This window comes from Narcine bancroftii, chromosome 1, assembly GCF_036971445.1.
Source record: "Narcine bancroftii isolate sNarBan1 chromosome 1, sNarBan1.hap1, whole genome shotgun sequence".
In the NCBI taxonomy this organism is placed as follows: domain Eukaryota; kingdom Metazoa; phylum Chordata; class Chondrichthyes; order Torpediniformes; family Narcinidae; genus Narcine; species Narcine bancroftii.
In genome coordinates this window covers 370587544-370612291 of record NC_091469.1, presented here as the reverse complement: position 1 = coordinate 370612291, position 24748 = coordinate 370587544, and the positions used below count along the sequence as shown (strand labels likewise).

The 24748-nt window shown below is 41.8% G+C and overlaps 1 protein-coding gene and 1 long non-coding RNA gene across 18 annotated transcripts in view; one reads left to right on the top strand and one right to left on the bottom strand.

Moving 5' to 3' along the window:
• kcnh8 (potassium voltage-gated channel, subfamily H (eag-related), member 8) overlaps positions 1–24748 on the bottom strand; it is a 340322-nt gene that overhangs the window by 120219 nt on the left and 195355 nt on the right. For all 16 annotated transcript variants that reach the window (XM_069913171.1, XM_069913166.1, XM_069913145.1 and 13 more), the window contains one exon: positions 20641–20890. In XM_069913171.1, coding sequence (XP_069769272.1) covers positions 20641–20890 — 250 coding nt within the window. The remainder of the gene's footprint in view (positions 1–20640; positions 20891–24748) is intronic.
• Positions 1–24748, top strand: part of LOC138751141 (uncharacterized) — a 68287-nt gene that overhangs the window by 29415 nt on the left and 14124 nt on the right. Inside the window, exon 1 of one of the 2 annotated variants that reach the window (XR_011349733.1) lies at positions 13994–14098. The exons of the other annotated variant lie outside the window; for it this stretch is intronic. This is a non-coding gene — a long non-coding RNA (uncharacterized lncRNA). Of the gene's footprint in view, positions 1–13993; positions 14099–24748 lie in introns of those variants that run through there. 2 annotated transcript variants of the gene reach the window in all.

The window sequence follows — 24748 nt, the reverse complement described above, 5'->3', positions numbered from 1 at the left end:
GTGTCTTGGTGTGAGCTTGAAGGCGCCTCAGATTGAAGAGACTGCCATCCGTGCGGTACCGGATGTAACCAGCGTCTTCATTGTTGAGGCCTTTCATGGCTTGTTTCAGCATCATGCTGAAGAAGATTGAAAAGAGGGTTGGTGCGAGAACGCAGCCTTGCTTCACGCCATTGTTAATGGAGAAGGGTTCAGAGAACTCATTGCTGTATCTGACCCGACTTTGTTGGTTTTCGTGCAGTTGGATAACCATGTTGAGGAACTTTGGGGGGCATCTGAGGCGCTCTAGTATTTGCCAAAGCCCTTTCCTACTCACGGTGTCAAAGGCTTTGGTGAGGTCAACAAAGGTGATGTAGAGTCCTTTGTTTTGTTCTCTGCACTTTTCTTGGAGCTGTCTGAGGGCAAAGACCATGTCAGTAGTTCCTCTGTTTGCGCAAAAGCCACACTGTGATTCTGGGAAAACATTCTTGGCGACACTAGGTATTATTCTATTTAGGAGAATCTTAACGAAGATTTTGCTTGCAATGGAGAGCAGTGTGATTCCCCTGTCGTTTGAGCAGTCTGATTTCTCGCCTTTCAGTACCACTTTAAGTAATCCCTATGCCATCGGTGCTCTGTGATTAGAAAGGGATTGCTTAAGGTGGTATGTGAGTGGGAAGGGAAGGCTGAGAATTACACTCTAGACCCAATTGTTACCGAAATATTTTGCTCGAGAAAAATTGTCATTGGCCCATTTCCTTTGGAGTTATGAAACCATGCACATAACAAGTCACTTAGGTACAATTAAAACAGTGGTTTTCAACCTTTTTCTTCCCATCCACATATCACCTTGAATAATCCCTTACTAATCACAGAGGACCTATGGCATAGGGAATACTTAAAGTGGCATGGGAGAGGAAAGAAAAAGGTAGAGATCCACTGTGATAGGTTTTTATTGACTATAGATTGGAGCAGCTTGTAGACTTAAGTGGTCTATAATGTGAAGGTGTGTCTCCTGCAAAAGTACTATATCAGTTTTAACCAGTTCAGATGGGGAAAAACCTTTGATCTTTTGATAAAACTTCCCATGATATTCCAACTGAGAAATCCGAACAGGAATTCCCCCCCCCCCCCACCAACAAGAGTGCCAAGATTCATTTAGATTTGTTGTGCACTGTAACACCCTAATTGAGTACAAGCACCAAACCAACCTCTTTCTCCCCCCCCCCCCCCCACCCCCATACACAAACAAAATTGCATACATACATACTACACTCATCCCTGCATTAAGACCAAGCCGTGAAGACAACATTTTACATCCATGTGGTCTAAGCGTCCTTGCCCCTAAATGTCAAGGACTTGGAGAGTGAGCTTGAATTAAAAAGAAACATAACCATCCCTCCTGTGAATTTTTAATTAGATTCACAGGCACATTGCAAGGCACCTCAGTTGGCTCTACATTGTTCAGCAATAAGTCTGAGTGTAAATTTGATGGTAATATTGCCTTATTAAATAGGTCTTGGAATTCTGCTTTAATACGTTTGATAACTGCAGATTAAAATAAGAATGCACAAGTAGCAGTGGAAACCTGGTTTGGAAGGCATATATAATGAATATAAGCAACGTGGAGCAAATCAGGTACTTGAGAAGTATTTAAAAAAATTGCAAGATTACAAGATTTAAGAGCAGAAGTAGGCCAATTGGCCCATTAGACCTGCTCTGCCACTTGATCATGAGCAGATGCTTATCACTCAGCCCCACTCCCCAGCTTTCACCCCATAGCCCTTGATGCCCTACCTAAGTGTTGAAGAAACCAAAGGGTTGCAGAGAGACTTGAACAGCCAATGTGTGTGGGCAAAGAAATGGCAGATGAGATACAATGTTGAGAAATGTACATTTGTACACTTTGGAAGAAATAAACTGTCATGTTATTATTTGGATGGGGAGAAAATACAAAATTCAGAAGTGCAAGGGACTTGGGGTCCTCGTGCAGGATAACCTCAAGATTAACCACCAAGTTGGATCGGCAGTAAAGAAAGCAAATGGAATGTTGGCCTTTGTAAAGGGGAATAGTGTATAAAAGGTGTTGATGAGGCACTATGGGGCACTGGAGAGACCTCATTTGGAGTACTGTGTGCAGTTTTGAGCCCTTCATCTTTGAAATATTTAATCATGTTGGAGAGAGTTCAGAGAAGATTTACCAGGATGATTCCAGGAATGTAAGGGCTAACATATGAGGAACATTTTGCAACTCTTGGACTCTATTGATTGGAATACAGAAAAACGAGAGGGGATCTCATCAAAACATTTCAAATGCTGAAAGGAATGGACAGAGTAGATGTGAATAAGATTTCACTTGGTGGGTGAATCCTGGGCAAGATGGCACAGAATTAGAATGCACCCATTTAAAACAGATACACCCAATAATCTTGCTTCCACTGCCGCCTGTGGCAACAAGTTCCACAAACTCAACCCTCTGGCTAAAGAAATTTCTCTACATTTCTGTTTGAAATTGACACCCTTTTATCTTGTCCTGAACTCTTCCCATTTATTTTTGCGAAACAACTTTGTCACATCTACTCTGTCCAGGCCTTTCAGCATTTGAAATGCTTCTGTGAGTCCCCCCTCATCCTTCTGTACTCCAACAAGCAAATTCAAGCACCAACAAACATTCCTCATATGCTAACCCTTTCATTCCTGGTTTCATTCTAGTAAATCTTCTCTGAACCCTCTCCAATGCAAGCACATCCTTTCTCAAATCAGGTGCCCAAAACTTTACACATTACTTCAAGTAAGTAAATGAATGCTAACATTAGTTTTCTTCACTGCTGACAGAATCTGTTTGTTAACATTTAGAGTATCCCGCACAAGGACTCCCAAGTCCTTGTATACCTCTGAAGTTTGAATGTTCTCCCCATCCAAGTAATAGTCTGCCTAGTTCTTGTACCAAAGTGTACAATTGTACATTTCCCAACACTGTATTTCATCTGCCATATTTTTGCCCATTCTTCTAATCTATCCAAATCTCTGCAGCCTTTCACCACCAGGTCTATCTCTTATTTTGAGGTTATCTTCAAATTTAGCCACAAAGCCATCTATTCCATTTTCAAATTATTTTTTTTATACAATGTAAAAAGCAGCCCCAACACTGACCACTGTGGAACACGATCCCCTTATTCCCTCTGTTTCCTGCCTATTAACCAATGCTCTTTACATGATACTATCCTTCTTGTAATTCTATAAATACTCATCTTGTTTAGCAGCCTCATATGTGGCACTTTGTCAAAGGTCTTTTGAAAGTCCAAGTACACAACATCCACTGCTTCTCCCCTGTCTCTTCTGTTTGTTATCTCTTCAAAAAAATTGGGGTAGGATTGTCAGGCATGATTTTATTTTAAGGAACCCATGCTGACTTGGACCAATCTTGTGATGCTCCTCTAGGTACTGCATAATCATATCTTTGACAATTAATTCCAACATCTTCCCAACCACTGACGTTAAACTAATAGGTGTACAGTTTCTTTCTGCTACTTCCTTCCCTTCTTAAACATCAGGATGACTTGCAATTCTCCATACCTCTGGAACCATGCCAGAATCCATTGATTCCTGGAAGATCATTACCTCCACAATCTCTGCAGCAACCTCCTTCAGATCCCAAGAGTGCATTTCATCCAGTCTGGGAGACTTAGTTACAAGTACCTGATGATCTCCACAGCACTCACTTCACTTCCTAGAGACTGGCGAGTCTGGTAAGCTACTAATGTCTTCTACCATGAAGAATGATCCAAAATATTCATTCATTTCCTCTGCTATCTCCTCGTCTCCCATTACAATCTCTCCAGTGTCATTTTCTAATGGTCCCATGTCTACTTTTGTCTCACTTTTGCTCATTATATACTTAAAAAATCTTGTAGGCTCCTCTTAGAGATTATGTACTAATCTCCTTTCACATTTTCTCTTCCTTCCTAATCACTTTCACAGTTGCCTTCTCTAAGTTTTTAAACATTTCCCAGACTGCTATCTTACCACATATTTTTGCTTCCTTGTTTGCCCTCTTTTGCTTTTACTTTGGCTTTATCTTCCCTCAACAGACACAATTGTCTCATTTTTCCCTTCACAATTTTAGTATGTACCTGTCCTGCACTTCCCTCATTTTTTGCAGAAACGTCAGCCTGATATGCTGTCTTCCCTAATAGTGTGTTTTTCCAATGGACTTTGGCCACACCCTTTCCCATGCATCTGCAATTTCCTTTTCTCCTCTGAAATATCAACACATCAGACTTTATCTTCTCCTTTTTAAATTTCACAGTGAACTCACTCATATAGTGATCACTCCCTTCTAAAGTTTCCTTTACCTTAAGCTCTTTCATCACCTCTGGTTCATTGCACAGCACCCAATGCAGTACAGCCAAACACCTGTTGATCTCATCAATAAGCATTCCGCAAACTCTCTCACCGGAGATCCCGTACTGACCTGACTTCCCCAATCTACTTTCATGTTAAAATCCCCCATGATTATTGTAACATAGTCCTTCTGACATGCCTTTTTTTTTTTTAATTTCCTGCTGTATTTTGTAGTCCACATCCCAGTTGCTGATTGGGGGCCTATCTTTCTTTTCTTCTTCTTTGGCTTGGCTTCGTGGACGAAGATTTATGGAGGGGGTAAATGTCCACGTCAGCTGCAGGCTCGTTTGTGGCTGACAAGTCCGATGCGGGACAGGCAGACACGGTTGCAGCGGTTGCAGGGGAAAATTGGTTGGTTGGGGTTGGGTGTTGGGTTTTTCCTCCTTTGCCTTTTGTCAGTGAGGTGGGCTCTGCGGTCTTCTTCAAAAGAGGTTGCTGCCTGCCGAACTGTGAGGCGCCAAGATGCACGGTTTGAGGCGATATCAGCACACTGGCGGTGGTCAATGTGGCAGGCACCAAGAGATTTCTTTAGGCAGTCCTTGTACTTTTTTTTGGTGCACCTCTGTCAAGGTGGCCAGTGGAGAGCTCGCCATAGAACACGATCTTGGGAAGGCGATGGTCCTCCATTCTGGAGACGTGACCCACCCAGCGCAGCTGGATCTTCAGCAGCGTGGACTCGATGCTGTCGACCTCTGCCATCTCGAGTACTTCGACATTAGGGATGATTGGGGGCCTATATATAACTGCCAATTAGCACCCCTTTAGCTTTACCATCAACTCAACCCATAAGGACTCTAACTCTTCTTTTCCGATTGGACACATCCTGTAGTATTGCATTTGGGAGGCAGCACACCATGGGGTGTCTTGAACAGGCTTGCAGAATCGGTTTTCTGTCCTCCTCACTGAAGAATCACCGATCATAACTGCATCTTTACCTTCTGCATCATAATGTCAGACTCATTGCTGGAGACCTGGTCACCATAGTTGTCCTCTGCCAGGTCATCCTCAGCAAGACTATCCAGGACAATATACCGATTGCTGAGGGGAACGGGCAGAGAGGTGCTCTCTACCAACTTCCTGTAGCTCCTGTCTATTATCTTTTCACTGTCCCTAATGAGAAGTCAGTCATCAAGCTGAACCTCCAGTTCCTTATCACAGTCCCCAAGGAGCTGAAACACGGTGCACCTAGTGCAGATCTAGATATTGGGGAGACTTGGAGTTTCCTAGGGTCCCCACATCTGACATTCACCACCAATCCTTGACTTTCTCATCAGAAGACCACTCCGTACGAATTGGAAACAATGTCACCTCCTCACTGATTATCAACACAGGTGCATTCCAAGGATGCATGTTTAGTCCACTGCTCTACTCATTATACACCCATGAGTCTGTGGCCAGGCACAATTGCAATGCCATCTACAAGTTTGCCTATGACAACACAGTTGATGGCAGAATTACAAGTGGCAATGAGAAGCGTACAGGAGGGAGATAGAGCTGCTTGTTGAATGGAGTAACAACAACAAGAGATAGGGGAGATCTTAAATGGGTTTTCTGCATCCGTATTTACTCAGGAAACTGACACAGAGTCTAATGAAGTAAGAAAAACAAGCAGTGAGGTCATGAAACCAATACAGATTAAAGAGGAGGAAGTACTTGCTGTCTTAAAGCAAATGGCAGTGGATAAATCCCCAGGGCCTGACAAGATATTCCCTTGGATCTTTAGGGAGGCTAGTGTACAGATTGCAGGGGCTCTGGCAGAAATATTTAAAATGTCCTGAGGCATGGTTGTGGTTTGAGAGGAATAGAATGTTGTTCTATTGATTAAAAAAGGCTCCAAAAGTAATCCTGGAAATGTCAGTAGTAGGTAAATATTAGAACGCATTCAAAGAAATCAGATTTACAAATATTTGGATAGTCATGGTCTAATTAGGGATAGTCAACATGGCTTTGTAGGTAGTGTTTAACCAATCTTATATTTTTTGAGGAGGTTACCAGGAAGGTTGATGAAGGCTGTGGATTTTGTCTGCATGGACTTTAATAAGGCCTTTGACAGGGTCCCACGAGAGGTTAGTCATGAAGGTTCAGACACTTGATATTCATGATGAGTTAGTAAACTGGATTCAACAATAGCTGGACGGGAGAAACCAAAGAGTAGTGGCGGAAGATTGCTTTTCAGACTGGAGGCCTGTGACTAGTGGTGGGCCTCAGGGATCAGTGTTGTTTGTCATATATAATCGCTAATCTGGATGATAATGTGGTAAGATGGATGAACAAGTTTGCAGATGACACTATGATTGGAGGCGTGGACAGTGAAAAAGGTTTTCAAAGCTTGCAGAGGGATCTGGACTAGCTAGAAGAATGGGCTGAAAAATGGCAGATGGAATTTAATGCAGACAAGTGAGGTGTTGCATTTTGGAAGGACAAACCTAGAAAGCACATACACAGTAAATAGTAGGGAACTGAGGAGTGCAGCAGAATGGAAGGATCTGGGAATACAGATACATAATTCCCTGAAAATGGTGTCACAGGTGGAAGAGGTTATAAAGAGGGCTTTTAGCATATTGGCCTTCATAAATCAAAGTACTGAGTATAGGAGCTGGGATGTTATGGTAATGATGTACAAGACATCGGCGAGGTCAAATTTGGAGTACTGTGTGCAGTTTTGGTCAACACACTACAGGAAAGATATCAATAAGATAGAAAGAGTAGAGAGAACTTGGAAGTGGTCTGGACTTCAGGAACTGATTTACAGGGAAAGGTTAAACAGGTTCAGGATTTATTTCCTGGAACAAAGGAGAATGAGGGGAGAGTTTAATCAAGGTATTTAAAATTAGGAGGGATAGATATATATCTATCTATAGTAAATGTAGGTCGGCTTTTTCCACTGAGGGTAGGTAAGATACAAACCAGAGTACATGAGTTAAGGGTGAAAGGGGAAAACACAAGGGAGAACTTCTTCACATAGAGAGTAGTGGGAGTGTGGAACAAGCTGCCAGCTGAAGTGGTGAATGTGGACTCAATTTGGACAGGTGAGAGTTATGGTGGGCTATGGACTGGGTGCAGGTCAGTGGAAATAGAAGAAAATGGGTTTGGCTCAGACAAGTGCTGAAGGGTCTTGTTTCTGTGCTGTAATGTTCAGTGGTTACATGGCTCTAATTACCTGAGTTCTACAATGCAAATTAAACATAAAAAATCTCCAGGCGCTGGGGATGAGTGCAATACACAAAAGTTCAAGAGAAACATAATCTGCTGAGATACTCCCACGCATCTCTGTAACTGCCTTTATACCTTGGACATATAAGGTTAATATAAATTTATTAAAGATTTTTGTGGTCTAATTTCTGGATGAAAAATTTGCCAAGCTCTTTTATAAGATGCTTTTTCAAATATTATTGAAAATAATGTAGAATATTTAATTTGAACAAAGGCAATACTTCCAATTATGGGATTCTCAATCATAATTCTGAATAAAGGCTAGCATACATCTGAATGGGTAAAATTATCCTTCATATATTGTGGAAAAATTGTAAATGCAGCTTTTTACATGCTGCAATGCAGATTCTCTGAATAGCAGCATGAATTCTGGAATTTACATTGGCATATATTAAAGTATTAAGTAACATTTGTTTCTCAGGTCTAACACTTCACAGATTGCTTAAGTAGTTGCATATAAAATCCAAAAATATCCTTAGTGTGAACATAAACAGTACTGACAGCAATAACATCCACTGACATAATAACTTTAACATAGCAAAATACCCCATGAGAGCTTACTGCAACATTATCAAACAAAAATTGTTATTACCTCATGAGGTGATTTCAGATTGGTGAGTGACAGCTTAGTAAAGGTAACAGTTGTTCAGAGTCTAAAATAATCAGATAGGTAATTCAAAGGTAATTCAGGGGTGTTCCATGCCTAATAGTGGAAATATCAAATTTGGGGATGATTATTAAGATGAATTAGGCTGTACCGATTACATAGGAGGTGATAAACGTAATGACCTTAATTCTTTTACAACAAATACCAGTGAAAGATTCTCAATTTATTTCAGGAATCTTTACTTTTTGCAGACAGTTGCTGGCACAAGATTATTTTTTCCCCATTGTGGTATGGTTTCTTTCCTTGTTGCACAGAATTATTCCTTTCATATTTTTAGTCTTTTTAGGAGATTGTTTGAGTTAGCAATAACATGGCAGAAGGAATCTAATTACTTCCACTTTAATAAAAACCCAATGGCCCTGTCTATAAATTGCTCTGCATTCCAGTTTAAAATAATTGTTCCCTAATCTTGAAATCAGGTTTCCCACTTTCTGAAACTTCTCAGCATCTAGCTCGCCATGTTTCTGTGTCAAACAATATAGTCTAATTTAGGAGTTATTCATCATGGATCAACCCTCTCACCCAGGAGTTAGCTGGTAGATTTCTTTCATATTGCTTCCAATGCTGGTGTATCATTTCTCAATTAAGGAGAACAAAATGCTCTAGGTGCATTGTCTTCATACCATCATATAAACCACACAACAATTACAGCACAGACACAGGCCAGTTCAGCCCTTCTAGTCCACGCTGAACATCATCTCCCACCTAGTCCCATTGACCCACTTGGACCATAACCCTCCACACCTCTCTTGTTCAAATACCCATTTCCTTAAATATTAAAATTAAACCTGCTTCTACCACTTCAGCCAGAAACTCATTCCACACTCCCACCACTGTGAAGAAATTCCCCCTCATGTTTCCTCTAAATGTTTTCCCCTTCAATCTCAATCCATGTCCTCTTGTTTGAATCTCCCCTCTCTGTCCCCCTCATAATTTTAAATACCTCTAAATCAAATCACCCCTCAATCTTCTACAAGCTAGGGAATAAAGTCCAAGCCTGCTCAACTGTTCCCTATAACTCAAACTCAAGTAACTTTCTTGTAAATCTCATCCACACACTCTATTCTGTTCATATCCTTCCTATAATTCAGCATCAAAACTGCACACAATATTCCAAATTTGGCTTCACCAATGCCTTATACAACTTCAACATGACATCCCAACTCCTGTACTCAATACTCTGATTTATGAAAGCCAAGATGCCAAATGCTTTCTTCACCACCCTATCTACATGTGACTCCACTTTCAGGGAATTATGTACTAGAATTCCTAAACCCCTTTGTTCTAATGCTCTCCTAAATTGTCTATCATTTAACATGTGTAACTTTGCTTATTAGTTCTACCAAAATGTAACATCTCTCATCTATCAGTATTAAACTCCATCTGTCATCTTTCAGACCACCCTTCCATCTGTCCTATGTCCCACTGCAAGCTTTGATAACCTTCTTCACTGTACACATCACCAATCTTCATATCTACACACTTACTAATCCAATTTACCACCCTATCATCTAGATCATTAATATTAATGACAAACAACAATGGACCCTGAGGCACTCCACTATTCATTGATCTCTAATTTGACAAATAATTTTCTACCACTACTCTCTGGCATCTCCTATCCAACTATTGTTGAATCCATTTCACTACTTCACCCTTAATACCTAATGATTGAACCTTTCTAACAAACCTCTTATGTGGAACCTTGTCAAAGGCATTACTAAAGTCCATGTTGGCAACATTCAGAGCCTTCCTCTTATCCACCTTCTTATTAACCTCCTCAAAAACTCTTACAAGATTTGTTAAACATGATCTACCACATACAAAATTGTGTTGACTACTCCTAATCAATCCCCGAATTTCCACATAATTGCATATATCATCTCTAGCAACACTCTCTATTAATTTTCCCACCATTGTTGTCAGATTCACAGGCCTATAATTACCAGGTTTACTTTTGGAGCCTTTTTGTAAAACAGCAGAACAACATGAGCCACCCTCCAATCCTCCAGCACTTCCCCCGTGGCCAGTGACATTTTAAATATTTCTGTCAGAGCCTCCACTATTTGTAAACTAACCTCCTTCAGTCCTAGGGAATATCATGTCAGGAACTGGTGACTTATTCATCTTTATTCTCTTTAAAATAGCCAATACTACCTCCTCATTAATCTGTATATTATCCATGACCTCACTACCAGATTTCCCCACTTCATCTGGTTCAACATTCTTTTCCTTAGTGAATACTGAAAAAATATTTAAAATTTCCCTCATCTATTTTGACTTCTCACATAGCCTACCCTCTGATCCTCAAGGGGCCCAATTTTGTCCATCTTTATTCTTTTACTGTTAATGTAACTGTAGAAACCCTTTGGATTTTTACCTTGTCTGTCAAAGCAATCTCATATCTCCTTGTGTTCCTCAAGCACCTCACTTATTCCCTGTTGGACACATCAATCTTCCTCCAAAGCAAATACTCAATATCCTTTGAAGCCCAATGCTCCCTATATTTTTTTAACCTTTTCTTTAATTTTCACAACTTTGTCCCTCAAAATTTCCCCTTTGAATATCCTCCATTTATTAGTTGTATGCTTCCCAGAAAATAAATGATCCCAATCCACCCCCTCTAAATCCTTTCACATCTCTTCAAAATTTGCCTTATTCTAACCTTAGGCCCAGCCCTACCTTTCTCCATTATTAACCCAAAATCAATACTGTAGTATTACGATCATTAGACCAAAAGTGTTCCCCAATACACACCTGTCACCTAACCCATCTTGCCCCTTCTCTAATCGGTTTTTCTATGTATTGAGTTAGAAAACTTTCCTGAACATATTTGACAAACTCCAACCCATCCAGCCCTTTTACAGTATGGCCATCCCAATTAATGTGTGGAAAGTTAAAAAATCTCCTATAATCATTACCTTATGCTTATTACACATATATGCTATCTCCTTACAAGTTTGCTCCTCTAATGCCATCTGTCCATTAGGGAGTCTATAATACACCCCCATTAGTGTTTTCATGCCATCCTCACCACCCAAATAACTTCACTGGAAGAATCCTCCAATCTAAATTGCCATAACATCACTGTAATTTTTCTCTAACAAGCAATGCATCTCCTCCACCTTTTACTTCCTCCCTCCGTCCCCCCTTCTATTACGGAATCCTGGAATATTTAGCTGCCAATCATGCCCCTCCTGCAACCAAGTTTCACTGATGGCAACAATATCACATTTCCATGTGTCAATCCATGCTCTAAGCTCATCTACTTTACTTACCATGCTCCTTGCATGGAAATATATACACTTGAGAGAATGTCCCCCACATTCACTCCTTTGATTACCATCTACTTTTACCACCACCCTCCCGCACCCTTCATTAACATTCTGGTTCTTCTTTGCCTTTAAATCTAGGTGTTCTTCTACCCTAATCTCCACACTCTCATTGTGATTCCCACTCCCCCGCCAAACTATTTAAACCCTCCCAACGGCTCGAGCAAACCTGCCCAACAGAATATTGCTTTCCCCCTCCAGTTCAAGTGTAACCCATCCCTTTTGTACAGGTCAAACCTTCCCTAGAAGAGATCCTAATAATCCACAAATCAAACCACTGCCCCAACTCTTTAGCCACATATTCATTCTCCACATCTTCCTGTTCTTACCCCCTCTAGTGTGGCATGGGGAGCAATCCTGAGATTATCACCCTGAAGGTCTTGCATTTAACTTCTTTCATAACTCCATATACTCTCATTCCCCACTTCAATGTTATTGGACCCCACATGGACACAACATCTGGCTGCTTGTTCTCCCCCTCCAGAATCCTTGGTACTCAATCGGAGACTTCCCTGACCCTGGCACCTAGGAGGCAACATACCAATCAAGAGCCCTGATCTCATCCAGCAAACCTCCTATCTGCTTCCCTAACCGTAAAGTCCTCAATTACAAGAGAACTCCCCTTTTCTCTCCTTCCCTTCTGAGCCAAGGGGTCAGCCCCTAAGCCAGAGACCTGACCACTGTGACTTGACCCTGGTCAGTCACCCCCACTAGTATACTTATTTTCAGGGGTACTCTGAACTGTCTAACTCCTTCTCTGTCCTTTCCTCACAGTCACCCAGTTAGTTGACTCCTATCTGTTTGGAGTGACTGTTTCCCTGTAACTCCTTTCTATAATTGCCTCTTCCTCCTTTATGATCCTAAGTTCATCTAGGTGCAACTCCAATTCCTCAACATGGTCTCCCAGGAGTTGGATCTGGATGCAAGTTTTGCAGGTCTAGTCATCAAGAACATTTGTGTTATCCCTGACCTCCCACAATTAGAGCACATGACTACTTCAACAGCCTGCATAACCAGGTCTTAAATTAAATTAATTAAAATAAACTTACTAACCTTACCTCACTGGGAGCACTACCTCAGCTTCTGCTCTCTGAAGCTTCTCAAGCCAAAGCCTCAAATTTCCATTATGCCACTCACATACTGGGCTGCTTCTTCCTCTTTTTATTGGTCCCTGCCAATTAACTCAATTACTAACTCCCCCAAATCAACTATAAATTGGCTTAACTCTTTGCCCTACACTCCCTTTTTAAACAGTCCTCCACAAAAAAAATAAAACAAATCACTGTTTATTCACCAGCCACTGGCCCCACCTCTGATTCCAACCTTCTTGCAATAAAGACAAATATGCTATATCTCTTCCTAATTTGCTGGACTTGCCTCATAACCTTTTGCACAACAGCACCTGGATCTGTCTCTACCTCAATCATCTGCAATCTTCCTCCATTTAGATAATAGTCTACCTTTCATCTCCTCACACTGAAATGCCTAACCTCACATTTTCCCTCTCCTTCACATATGATGCTACCTTTTATAAAAAGTATTTTTGATTGATGAAAATTCTTAGAATAAAAGCGATTAATCTTTTAGTTTGGAAGCTACATACTCAGTGCATGAATTACCTGCAAAAAAAATCCAGCAATCCTGCCCTTCCTATTTTAGTTATATACATGAGTACAGGTCAAAGGTGAGGGTTGAGCACAAGATTTATCCATTCTTCTCTCATAACCTTTTTAAGCCATTCTGTTTCTGCCCTTCATCTGGTATCTCAATTTTCAAACACACCTGATGTGTGTTATCTGATATCAGGCTTTCATTTTGTATTTACTCTGAAATTTTGCCTCTTCATTTTTAGCTTTTAAAATTAAAATAATGGTGAGCTTCCCAGGAGACTGTACAATTGCAAGGGACAAGGATTAGAAAAGGGCAGTGATTATTTGAAAGATGAATTAAAATAAATCAGCTTTGACGAGTTGTTTGTACCTATTATAAATTTAGCTGCTTGTTCACAATGGTATTTGGAGAAGGGACAAAAACACAGTAAAATCCCCATACGGGGATTGCAGATGCCGGATATGTGAATTTTTGGTTGATTGAGACTCACTCTTGCAAAGCTTAACTAATTAGGCATTAGGGATACTCCATTTAAAAGACAAAAGACTCTGTAAAATGTAAATTAATTTGAAAAAAAAATCATGATTGTAGTCTTTAATTATGTAAAATTCACTTTAATCAAATAATTCCCTTAACTTACAAAATTGAAATTGAAATCCCAGTAGCTGGCGGTGTCACAGTGTCGCAGCCACTACAGTAACTGTGCTGCTGTCATAATTAACCCCGCCCCCCCAGACAGACAAAACCTTACTATATATTAATAATATACTAATAAAGATAACGACTTTTATTAAGCAGGGATAGGGAGGCACTTTGGGAGATTCGCCTCAGTGGTAAGCAGCATCGGGCAGCTCTTCACCCTGAGTACTGGCACGTCACTGGCTGAATTCCCAAGGTGTGTGTTGCTTCAAAGAACATTTACTTTTACAATTTTAAAGTTTTATTTAAAACTTCATTTAATTTTCAATTTATTTATTTCATTGACTTTTTTTGCCATTTATTCAAGCTTCAGGTTGATTGAATGCTGGATAATGGGGATATTATTGCAGCAAGTCTCTTTTGTCACATACTCAAAATGATTGTAGGATGGAAGTCAAATATGTAAGATTTTCTTTGATTCATCTTCTGCAGCCATTCTGGAGTTTTGCCTTTGTAGTACCTCTGTATGCAAAGGCATTATCTCCTGAAACTGTAGATCTGTGCACTGCCTGGCATTTACATTGAGAGATCCAGGAGTACAGGTACATAGTTTTATGTAGGTGACATCACACATAGTCAGGGTGGTGAAGAAAGCATTTGACACACTTGCCTGCATCAATTAGGGTAGAATACCAGGAGCAGGAACATTATTTTACCAATTGTACAAGATGTTGAAAGACCACATTTGTAGTATTGGAGGCAGTTCTGGTTTCTCATCTGTATGAATGATGTCATTAAGCTGGAAAGGGTGGAGATAGTTTCATGAGAATGTTACTAGGACTGGGGTGGGGGATGAGGGTTGTTCATTTGAGTTACAAGGCAAAGCATGCTAGGCTGGGACTTTTCTCTCTGGAGCATAGGAGGCAGAAGCGAGGACCTTAAAGAGGTACATAAAATTATGAGTGGTGTAACTAAGATAAATATTCATCATATTTTTCCAGGTTAGTGGAGTCCAGAACTCAAGAGCATAGACTTATGGAGGGAGGGGAAAGGTTTGAAAAAGAACTTAAGGGCATCTTTTTCACATAGAGGGTGGTAGCTATGTAGAAAGAGCTGCCAGAAGAAGAGATAGATGTGTTATAATTGAAATATTTGAAAAATGTTTGGACAGGTACAAAGATTGAAAATGTTTAAAGTGATGTGGGCCAAATGGGACTAGCTTAGGGGCTTGGTCAGCATGGATAGGATGGGCTGAAGGGCCTTTGCATGCTGTAAAACATCGACTCTGATTCTAATGCCACAAAATAAACCATCTCTACAATGATTCCTGCATATCATGTATTATTCTTCAAAAAGACAATGCCATTAATGGAAGATAAATACTAAAGGACTCCACAAAATCCAAAGAGCTCAGTGATGAGATTTGTCCTTTTTTCAAGCCTAATGATGTTAGGCTTCAGCTCAGATGGGTCACTGGTGACCAGCAGCTGAGAAGTCATTATGTTGTCTGAGCAGCTAATCAAATGATACAACCCTCACAGATAGCATCCCAGGAAGCAATCTTTAATTCACTTTTTTATGCATTGAGCAGTCCCCTAAATAAAGTAAAACATGGAAGTCAGCAGATACTGTGGTTAAAATGAAAAAACAATGCTGGAAAATCTCAGCAGATCAAACAATGTTAAAAATATATAACCAACATTTAGGGCTTGAGCCCTTCATCAAAGTATGGAAAAATGTCATCAGTCCTCTGAATTAAAAGGTAATAGAAGAAGCGTGGGGGAAGGAGCATGATAGCAAAGGCAGGAGGTTATAGATGGAGAAGGGAGGGAGGGCACAGCAGCAAGCAAGGGGAGAAGGGAAGGCTAGGTAAATCAAGAGGGAAGAGGGTGGAGAGCTGACAGGGGGAAGGGAAGGGAGGGGAAAAGAAGAGGAGGTGAGATAAAACCTGAGAAGTTGATGTTATTGCCATCCGGATGGAGAGTGCCCAGACGGAAAATCAGGTGTTGTTCCTCTAATTTATGTGTGGTCTTGGTGGGATAGTACATGAGGCCATGGACACTTGGTGGGATAGACCCTTAAATAAAGACTGGTACATACAGATATATTTGTAAAAGATTCCAGATTCTTTTATTGCCATGTACTGAAACAGAAAATGTATATTATTACACAAAATTTCATTTAGTCTATGGTAAGGTAAAGATTCGCCATCAGCAGAAATTGCCAAGCATTCCTTGTGGTAAGAGGAAAAGAAGCAAAAGAGTGTACCCCTGAGTCACTAAGTGTCCATGGATTTGCCTGCAGTGCTCCCGCAGCCTCCACAGCCACACAGACCAATCCAATACCTCTGAAATGATCAGGAAGCCCTCAGCACTCTCTTGCATCTCAGTTCCCATACCTGGTGCCCCTTCAGCCAGCCTCGAGCTAGTTTTGACCAATCTGCAGCCTGGTATGAGTCGCTTTAATGCTGATGCCAGCAGCCTGGATCCTGCATGGGTTTCTCGCATTGAGTCACCAACAGCCCACCACTAGTGTGTTCCTCAATCTCAGAGCCCCTTGCTGGTCCACTCCCGCAATCACCATCCCACGGGTCGTCTCTTCTCCTTCTCAAACAGGGATGGGGGTAGTTTCCTTATCTTTTGGTGCCCTGCACCAGTCTTCTGCTTCCCCAGAGCCTGTAATCCCTCCAGGCCGCTGCCAAACACAGGCCCTAGCATCTTGGACTCAGACCCTGTGGTCGTAGGATTTTAAAATAAACTACCATCAACCTTCAACGGGCCACTTAAAGCCTGTATGGAACTTATGGCAGTCAGACTGGGCAGTTGAACTCCAAGGGGGAGCATTATGTCTCTGCACCCTGCTCTTCCCAGTTCCGCACAAGCGGCCGTAACAGCAGCTCCATCAGTGCTGTAATTTTTATCTTTTATTTTAAAACTTGAGTAGTGTAACAAATGAAAAAGAAATCTAATCTTCTCAAATACTCAGATTATAAGTTGTAATACACATTTATAAAATTAGGTTTTAGGACTTCATTGGTTAGCAATTATAACTTCACCCACTTAGATCTCATGTTGTGATGTGTGAAAGGTCCGGTATTTTCTTGAAGAACATATTGTTGATTCATTGAGCTTGACATCTCCTCAAGTTATTTGCTTTAACTGCAGTGGAGTGGGCTGAAGAGAGCATACCTTGTATATCACACTTATCATAGAGGTCAACCTCCGGGTTTCCTTTCAACTGCACAGACATGAAACTCGCAATAGTTGCATTGATTTCAGGGACCACAGGGGGAAGTGATTCCAGTTCACTCTTAACTCTTTGAGAGTATCAAGCCAAATAGATTCAAGCTTAGTAGTTTTTTGGATGAGAGTTCAGTTGGGAAACCAAGCATACAGATTCAACCCACAGACTGAATGTATGTTCCAACAAGAAACTTGGGCAAATTACTTTGAGAAAGAAGAAATACCACCACAAAGGAGCATATGAAAGAGATAAACAATTTGGAACACAAAATTACCCAAATGGAAAAAGATTATTAAAGATAGGTCACTGAGGATAAATATAGGAATTTAAAGAATAAAAAGCTCAAATAAAATACAATGCAAACATATAAAATGGAAAAGATGATTCTAAGATCGAAACAACAGTATTATGAGCTGGGCGAAAGGGGCATAAAGTCCTGTCTTGGTAGGTGAGGGCAGAAGAGGTCTCAAGAACAATTAATGTGATTCATAGGGAGAAGACAACATTTCAAATAACCAAAGGAGATCAATGAAACATTTAGAAAGTTCTATACAGAATTATATAAATCAAAATCAGTGTGAGATCTTGCCAAAAAAAGATGATTTCTTGTCTACAATGGAACTACCAAATTTAGATCAAGATGAACGAGAGGGGTTGATTGCCCCCTTCTCTAGAGAGGAGATTGAGAAGCCTTGGATTCTTTGCAGGCTAATAAATAACCAGAGGAGGATGGGTTCCCTGCTGAATTTATATTATAAAGAGTTCAACGTTCTTTTAATGCCCCTTATTATGGGGGTGGTGGACCACGCAGCAGAGACGCATACCCTCCCAGACTCCTTCTCAAAAGCAATCATTACAGTGATCCCAAAAAAGACAGCGACCCATTGAATTCTATCTCCTATAGGCCAATTTCATTATTGAATGTAGTTATAAAATTATAGCAAAGGCAGACCAAGTGGGATTTGTAAGAAAAAGACAACCAGCAGATAACCCATGCAGATTACTTAATATAGTGCATCTGGCACAGTCAGAGGTGGACTCGGGTATGGCTGTAGCCCTAGACGTGGAGAAGGCTATTGACAGAATGGAATGTGACTTTTTAAAGTATTGGAGAGATTTGGATTATAAATTGGGTAAAGATGCTATATCATAATCCTCCAGCTAAAATTATAATGAATGGGCAAATGTCTCCAGTGTTCATGCTGAGCAAATCCAGTCGGCAGGGATGTCCAGCGTTATTTATATTGGCTATTGAACCACTGGCAGAAACCATTAGGTGGGATCCAGATATAAGGGGTTCAGAGTGGGCCAAGAGGAGCATATTTGACAGACCAGGGGTGGGAGGTGTGAGGACCACAGTGGAGGACTATGGCAAGATCTCAGGATACAAGGTAAATCTGGGGTTAAGGATTTATGTAATTTATATAAGTATAATTACCTCTCATTGCTTTGGATGATTGAGGACATCCTTGGTAGTTAGAAAACTCTGCCCATAACTTTGGTGGGCAGGGTTATTTGTGTTAAAATGAAAGTGATATCAAGACTACAATATTCATTTCAGTTCTTGCACATTCCATTTTCCCAGAGCTTCATTAAGGCACTCAACGAATGTGTCAGGAGGTTTTTGTGGAAAGGTAAGGTGGAATATGGAAATAGAGAGTTGTATTCCCCTGGAGAAAATAATGTATAAAATTTAAGGAGGAAATAAGACACATTCCTTAGGGTGTGGTAGCCTTATCTGCAATACATTGGTACTCAGATATAATTATACCCCTTCTGAATAAAAGAAAGGCAATAATCTGTAACAGTAGTGGAATGATTGAGATAAATGAAGTGGGTCATGGTGCAGATGACGTGCTCTTGCATTTTGTGCCTTACCATTTTTATTTCAGGTTACTTTGGGTTTTTAAGTTCCTTTAAGGGTCTGTGATTTTATTGATAATTTTTTTTGTGTTTGTCTAATTTGTATCAACTTTGTGGCATTAGGGTATGGGAAGGGGGGTTGGGGTAGGAGGACTCTTTATGTTATAAAATGTTTGGCCTGGAAGTCAGCCTGAAGAAAACTGAGGTCCTTCATCAGCCAGCTCCCCACCATGACTATCAGCCCCCCCACATCTCCACCGGGCACACAAAACTCAAAACAGTCAACCAGTTTACCTATCTCGGCTGCACCATTTCATCGGATGCAAGGATCGACAACGAGATAGACAACAGACTCGCCAAGGCAAATAGCACCTTTGGATGACTACACAAAAGAGTCTGGAAAAACAACCAACTGAAAAACCTCACAAAGATTAGCATATACAGAGCCATTGTCATACCCACACTCCTGTTCAGCTCCGAATCGTGGGTCCTCTACCGGAATCACCTACGGCTCCTAGAACGCTTCCACCAGTGTTGTCTCCGCTCCATCCTCAACATTCATTGGAGCGACTTCATCCCTAACATCGAAGTACTCGAGATGGCAGAGGCCGACAGCATCGAATCCACGCTGCTGAAGATCCAACTGCGCTGGGTAAGTCACGTCTCCAGAATGGAGGACCATCGCCTTCCCAAGATCGTGTTATATGGCGAGCTCTCCACTGGCCACCATGACAGAGGTGCACCAAAGAAGAGGTACAAGGACTGCCTAAAGAAATCTCTTGGTGCCTGCCACATTGACCACCGCCAGTGGGCTGATATCGCCTCAAACCGTGCATCTTGGCGCCTCACAGTTCGGTGGGCAGCAACCTCCTTTGAAGAAGACCGCAGAGCCCACCTCACTGACAAAAGACAAAGGAGGAAAAACCCAACACCCAACCCCAACCAACCAATTTTCCCCTGCAACCGTGTCTGCCTGTCCCGCATCGGACTTGTCAGCCACAAACGAGCCTGCAGCTGACGTGGACATTTACCCCTCCATAAATCTTCATCTGCGAAGCCAAGCCAAAGAGAAGAGATACCATAGTTGAGAGAGATTATGTTGTTTATTTGGATTTGTGTGAGTCTGTAAATCAAAAACACAACTTGTTAACCCCATCTTGTATTGAAGAAGCTGCTTTGGTTATTATAACTGTCTGTCAGGTATTACTGTATGACTGAGTTGTTCAAACTAAGCACGCAATACAAATTCACTGCCACTTCTTGAAACAAATGAACTGATTTACCAAGAAACATGAAACAGGTGAGTCATATAGGCAACTACAAACGGAGCTCTTGTCTCTATCTTTTTACTTGGATTTCAGCAATATTTGGTGGCATAATTTAGAGTCTTTAATAATAGCCAAAGATAAAAACATAATATTAAATAAGGGGGATATTAAAATGAGTAAAAGCTCAAAGAGCCATGATGAAAGCTTTCGGCATAAACCACAAAGAGACATCCAAGACATGGTGAGGGAAAGGGACAGAGGGATATGTAAGTGGCCATAGTTGGAAGAAAGCAGTGATTTAAAATTGGATTGGTTCTTAACCGCTATTGCAGCTGGAGAGTTATTTAAATTATCAACATTGCAAGTAAAATAAAATGCTGAACTTTGAAAGTGTTAAAAGCAATTGAAGAATTATAGAACCTACCAAGTATTGCCAACACCATGGCACCTTTAAGCACTTCCATGGACCCTGAACAGACGAAGTAGATTGCCTGCAGTGCATCTCCCTGCCGAAGGAGGTACTCGCCTGGAGCACAGAAAGAAGTTTTGATGTGCAGTGAGAGAGACCTAAGGCAGCCACGGCTGGCGGAGGCAAACAGAGAAAGCTGCAGAATTTCCTTGTTCAAATGCATAGTGATGTCTGATCTGAGCTCATCTGGAAAGTCCTTCAAAAGCTATGAAAATGACAAGATTAAGACATTTTGAAATTATTAATGATGGAGCTAGCTTATCAAGGCCAAGGAGGAGGTTCTGAATATTACCTCATAAAAAAAATTCCACCAACTATTTAAAATACTTCAAACAGCAAAATCTGTTAATATTGAATTGATATTCACTAACACAACATTTTCAGATTTAATTTAGAAGATATTTGCATGAAGAAAGTGGAATTGTTTTCAAAATACTTTAAAATTATCATAAATGACTGCAAAGGATAATTAGTTGATAGATGAATGAATTGAAATGCTTTTCAGAATCTCCCCGCAGAGAACCTGTTTTCTTTATGTAAAACAGTTTGTAGTGTGATATAAATTCTAACAGTATAAAATTTACAAATATTCAGTGATTATTTAATTTAATATTCTACATTCATAGAACATACACTCCAAATGTTTCCATATCAATAGAAGTTCTCATCAGGTCCATTTCATTTATACGTATGCAAATATAAACCAACTGGAGTGCCTCAGTGAATTGAAAGTAAACAGACTGTAGTATATCATTAGCTCAGTAATACAGTTGAGTTTAGCACCTTTATATTCTCTGCACCAAATACTTATATTGTAAAACTATTCCCAGTCAACATGAGAAAGGTATCTTCAATTGCCATTGATAATGGTCAATTTTCCCTTTTAATGTTCTTTTTGATTTTTCAAATTTATTGCTGGTATGTTTATTTAAAAAATCTATTGGTGGTTAATACTACCAATTCCACATTTTCCTCCACCTGACTGTAAATACAGACTTTCAAAATCAGTAGTGAGAGAATCATTTTTACGTGTAAAAAATGAAAAGCAGCATTTATGTTGGTTAGGGATCCAGATGAGATAGCAAATTGGATATAAAATTGTCCTGGCAGAGGAAGCTAGTAAAGGGTTGCTTTTCAGATGGGAGACCTACAAGATCTGGTGTGGCCCTTTATTGCTTGTCATATATATTAATGATGTGTAAGAGAATATGTGTGGAATGATCAGCAAGATTGATGGCAATATGGGTACTAAAGAAGTTTGCCCAAGGTTGCAGCAGGATCCATATCAAAGGGTGGTATGGTTAGTGTAGTGGTGAGTGTAATGCTGCTACAGAGCCAGTGACCTGGGATCAAACCTGGTGGCATCAGTACAGAAGATCGTATGTTCTTTCCATGAACACATGGGCTTCCTCCATGCCCTCTAGTTTCCTCCAGGTGCTCTTGTTTCCTCCCACGCTCCAAAGATGTATGGGGTTAGAAGGTTAATTGATCACATGGGTGTATTTGGGGGAGGTGGGCTTGTAGGCTGGAAGAGCCTGTTTCCTTGCTGTATCTCTAAATTAAAAATTGGGAAAGTGAATAAGGGAATGGCTGATAGACAAGTGCAAAGTGAAGTATTTTCAAAAGTTAAGCCAGGTCAGGACATTCATAGTGAATGGCAAGGTCCTCGGGAGTGTTATTGAACAGTGAGATCTTGGGGTGTAATGACAGCATTTCCTGGAAGTAATGAGATAGAAAGACAAGGTGAAGGCTAATTGTATGTGTAGTGCACGTTGAAAGAATCAAAGGCTTGTTGATCCAAACCAAGGCTTTTATTAACTAGAAGACTGGAGCGTATCACATGTACGTTGACCAGTCCAGAATGATCTGGGTCTGGCTAGGAGAAACCCTTTAAGACCTGCCAGTAGGCATGGCTACACTCTCAGCCAATCACAACCATCCTATACCACAATATATCGACAACACCGTTGGCGAATTGAGCGAAGTGGTGGCCGCATATATCACATTGGTGATATAATCCGTACTATCACATTCACCCCTTCTTTGAGAACTGACACTGGGGTGAATGGAGGGCTGTAAAAAAAGGTGGGGGGGAACTGGTGGGAGGTTAGGGGCTATACGGTCAGGGGGCCTGATCATCTGGCGTGACCGCCGCAGTGCTGGGATTGGGGTCGCTGGAGTCGTGTCACTGGCGGGCTCATTGGATGCGGCCACCACTTCGCTCAATTCGCCAACGGTGTTGTCGACATGCTGGCCTGAGTTGGTGGAGTGGTGCTTATCCCTCTGTTCGAGCACGTGACCTAGGGGAGAAGGATTTGGAGGAGGTTGGGTTGGGAGCACTGCTGGGTCCAATCCGGCTTGGGTTAGGTCCCTTACAGAGACTGTGTCCTCCCGCCCATCCGGTATGCATAATGTGATTTCGCATGGAGCAGCATCACTTGGTCAACCAAAGGGTCATTCTTTGAGTACCGGATGTGGCGTCGCAGGAGGACAGGCCCAGGAATCATGAGCCACGCTGGCGTGGTTGTTCCCGATTCGGATTTCCTCGGGAAAGAGAACATTCTTTCATGGGGGGTGGCATTGGTCACGGTGCGTAGGAGGGAGTGGATGGAGTGTAGGGCACTAGTGAGCATGTCCAGCCAGCGAGCGGTGAGGAAGCCTTTGGACCGGAGGGCAAGCGTAATCATTTTCCAGACGGCAGCATTCTCATTCGACCTGCCCATTACCACATGGGTTATAGCTGGTGTTCCTGCTCGAAGCAATACCATGCTCCAGAAGGTACTGCCGCAGCTCGACGCTCATAAACGAGGACCCCCGGACACTATGGGTGTAACTGGGGTACCCGAAGAAAGCGAAGATGCTGTGCAAGGCCTCTATGACTGAGGAGGCGGTCATGTCTGAGCAGGGCACAGCAAACGGGAAGCGAGAATACTCGTCGATCACCGTAAGAATGTAGGTGTTATGGTTGGTTGATGGTAGGGGCCCCTTGAAGTCCACACTTAGACTTTCAAAGAGTCGGGTGGGTTTGATGAAGTGGGTGTTCTTCAGATGGAAGAAGTGGGGCTTGCACTCAGCGCACACCGGGCAGGCTCGGGTCATGGAGCGAATCTCCTTGACCGTGTAGGGCAGGTTGCGATCCTTAACAAAGTGCGCGAACCTAGTGACCCCTGGATGACAGAGCTCCTTGTGGAATCTCTGCAGCCTGTCCAGTTGTATGTTGGTGCAAGTCCTCCCTGGAGAGCAAATCTGGTGGGTCATTGAGTTTACCAGGCCGGTACAGTATGTCATATTTGAAGGTGGAGAGTTCTATTCTCCACCTAGCGGTCTTGTCATTCTTGATCTTACCCCGCTGGGTATTGCTAAACATGAACGAGACCGTGTGTTGGTTGGTAAGAAGTGTCAAGCGCCTGCCAGTGAGGTAGTCCCTCCAATGACGTACTGCTTTGACTATGGCCTTGGCCTCCTTCTCAACAGAGGGCTCTCAGGGCCCTGGAGTGTCCTGGAGAAGAAGGCTACCGGCCGGCCAACATGGTTTAAAGTGGCCGCCTGAGCAAAATCGGATGCATCGCTCTCTACTTGGAACGGAATGGACTTGTCGATGGCGTGCAGCGTTGCAGAGGTGATGTCCGATTTAATGCTGTTGAAGGCCGCTCTGGCTTCGGTTGACAGGGGAAAGGAGGTGGTCTTGATAAGTGGCCGTGCTTTGTCAACAAAGTGTGGAACCCATTGGGCATAGTACAAAAAGAAATCCAGGCAACGACTGAGCACCTTTTGAGTGTGTGGGGGTGGGGGGGGGGTGAAGGTGGCAAGTCCATGAGGGGATGCATGCGGTCAGGATCTGGCATTACCACCCTGTTCTCCACCACACAACCTAGAATTGCGAGTTGAGTGGTCCGGAAGACACACTTGTCGAAACTGTAGGTTAAGCTTAGCCGAATCGCAGTCTGAAAAAATTTCTTGAGGTTGGCATCATGGTCCTGCGTGTCATGGCCACAGATGGTGACATTGTCCAGATACAGGAAAGTAGCTGTTAGCCCATTCTGGTCTACCATCTGGTCCATTT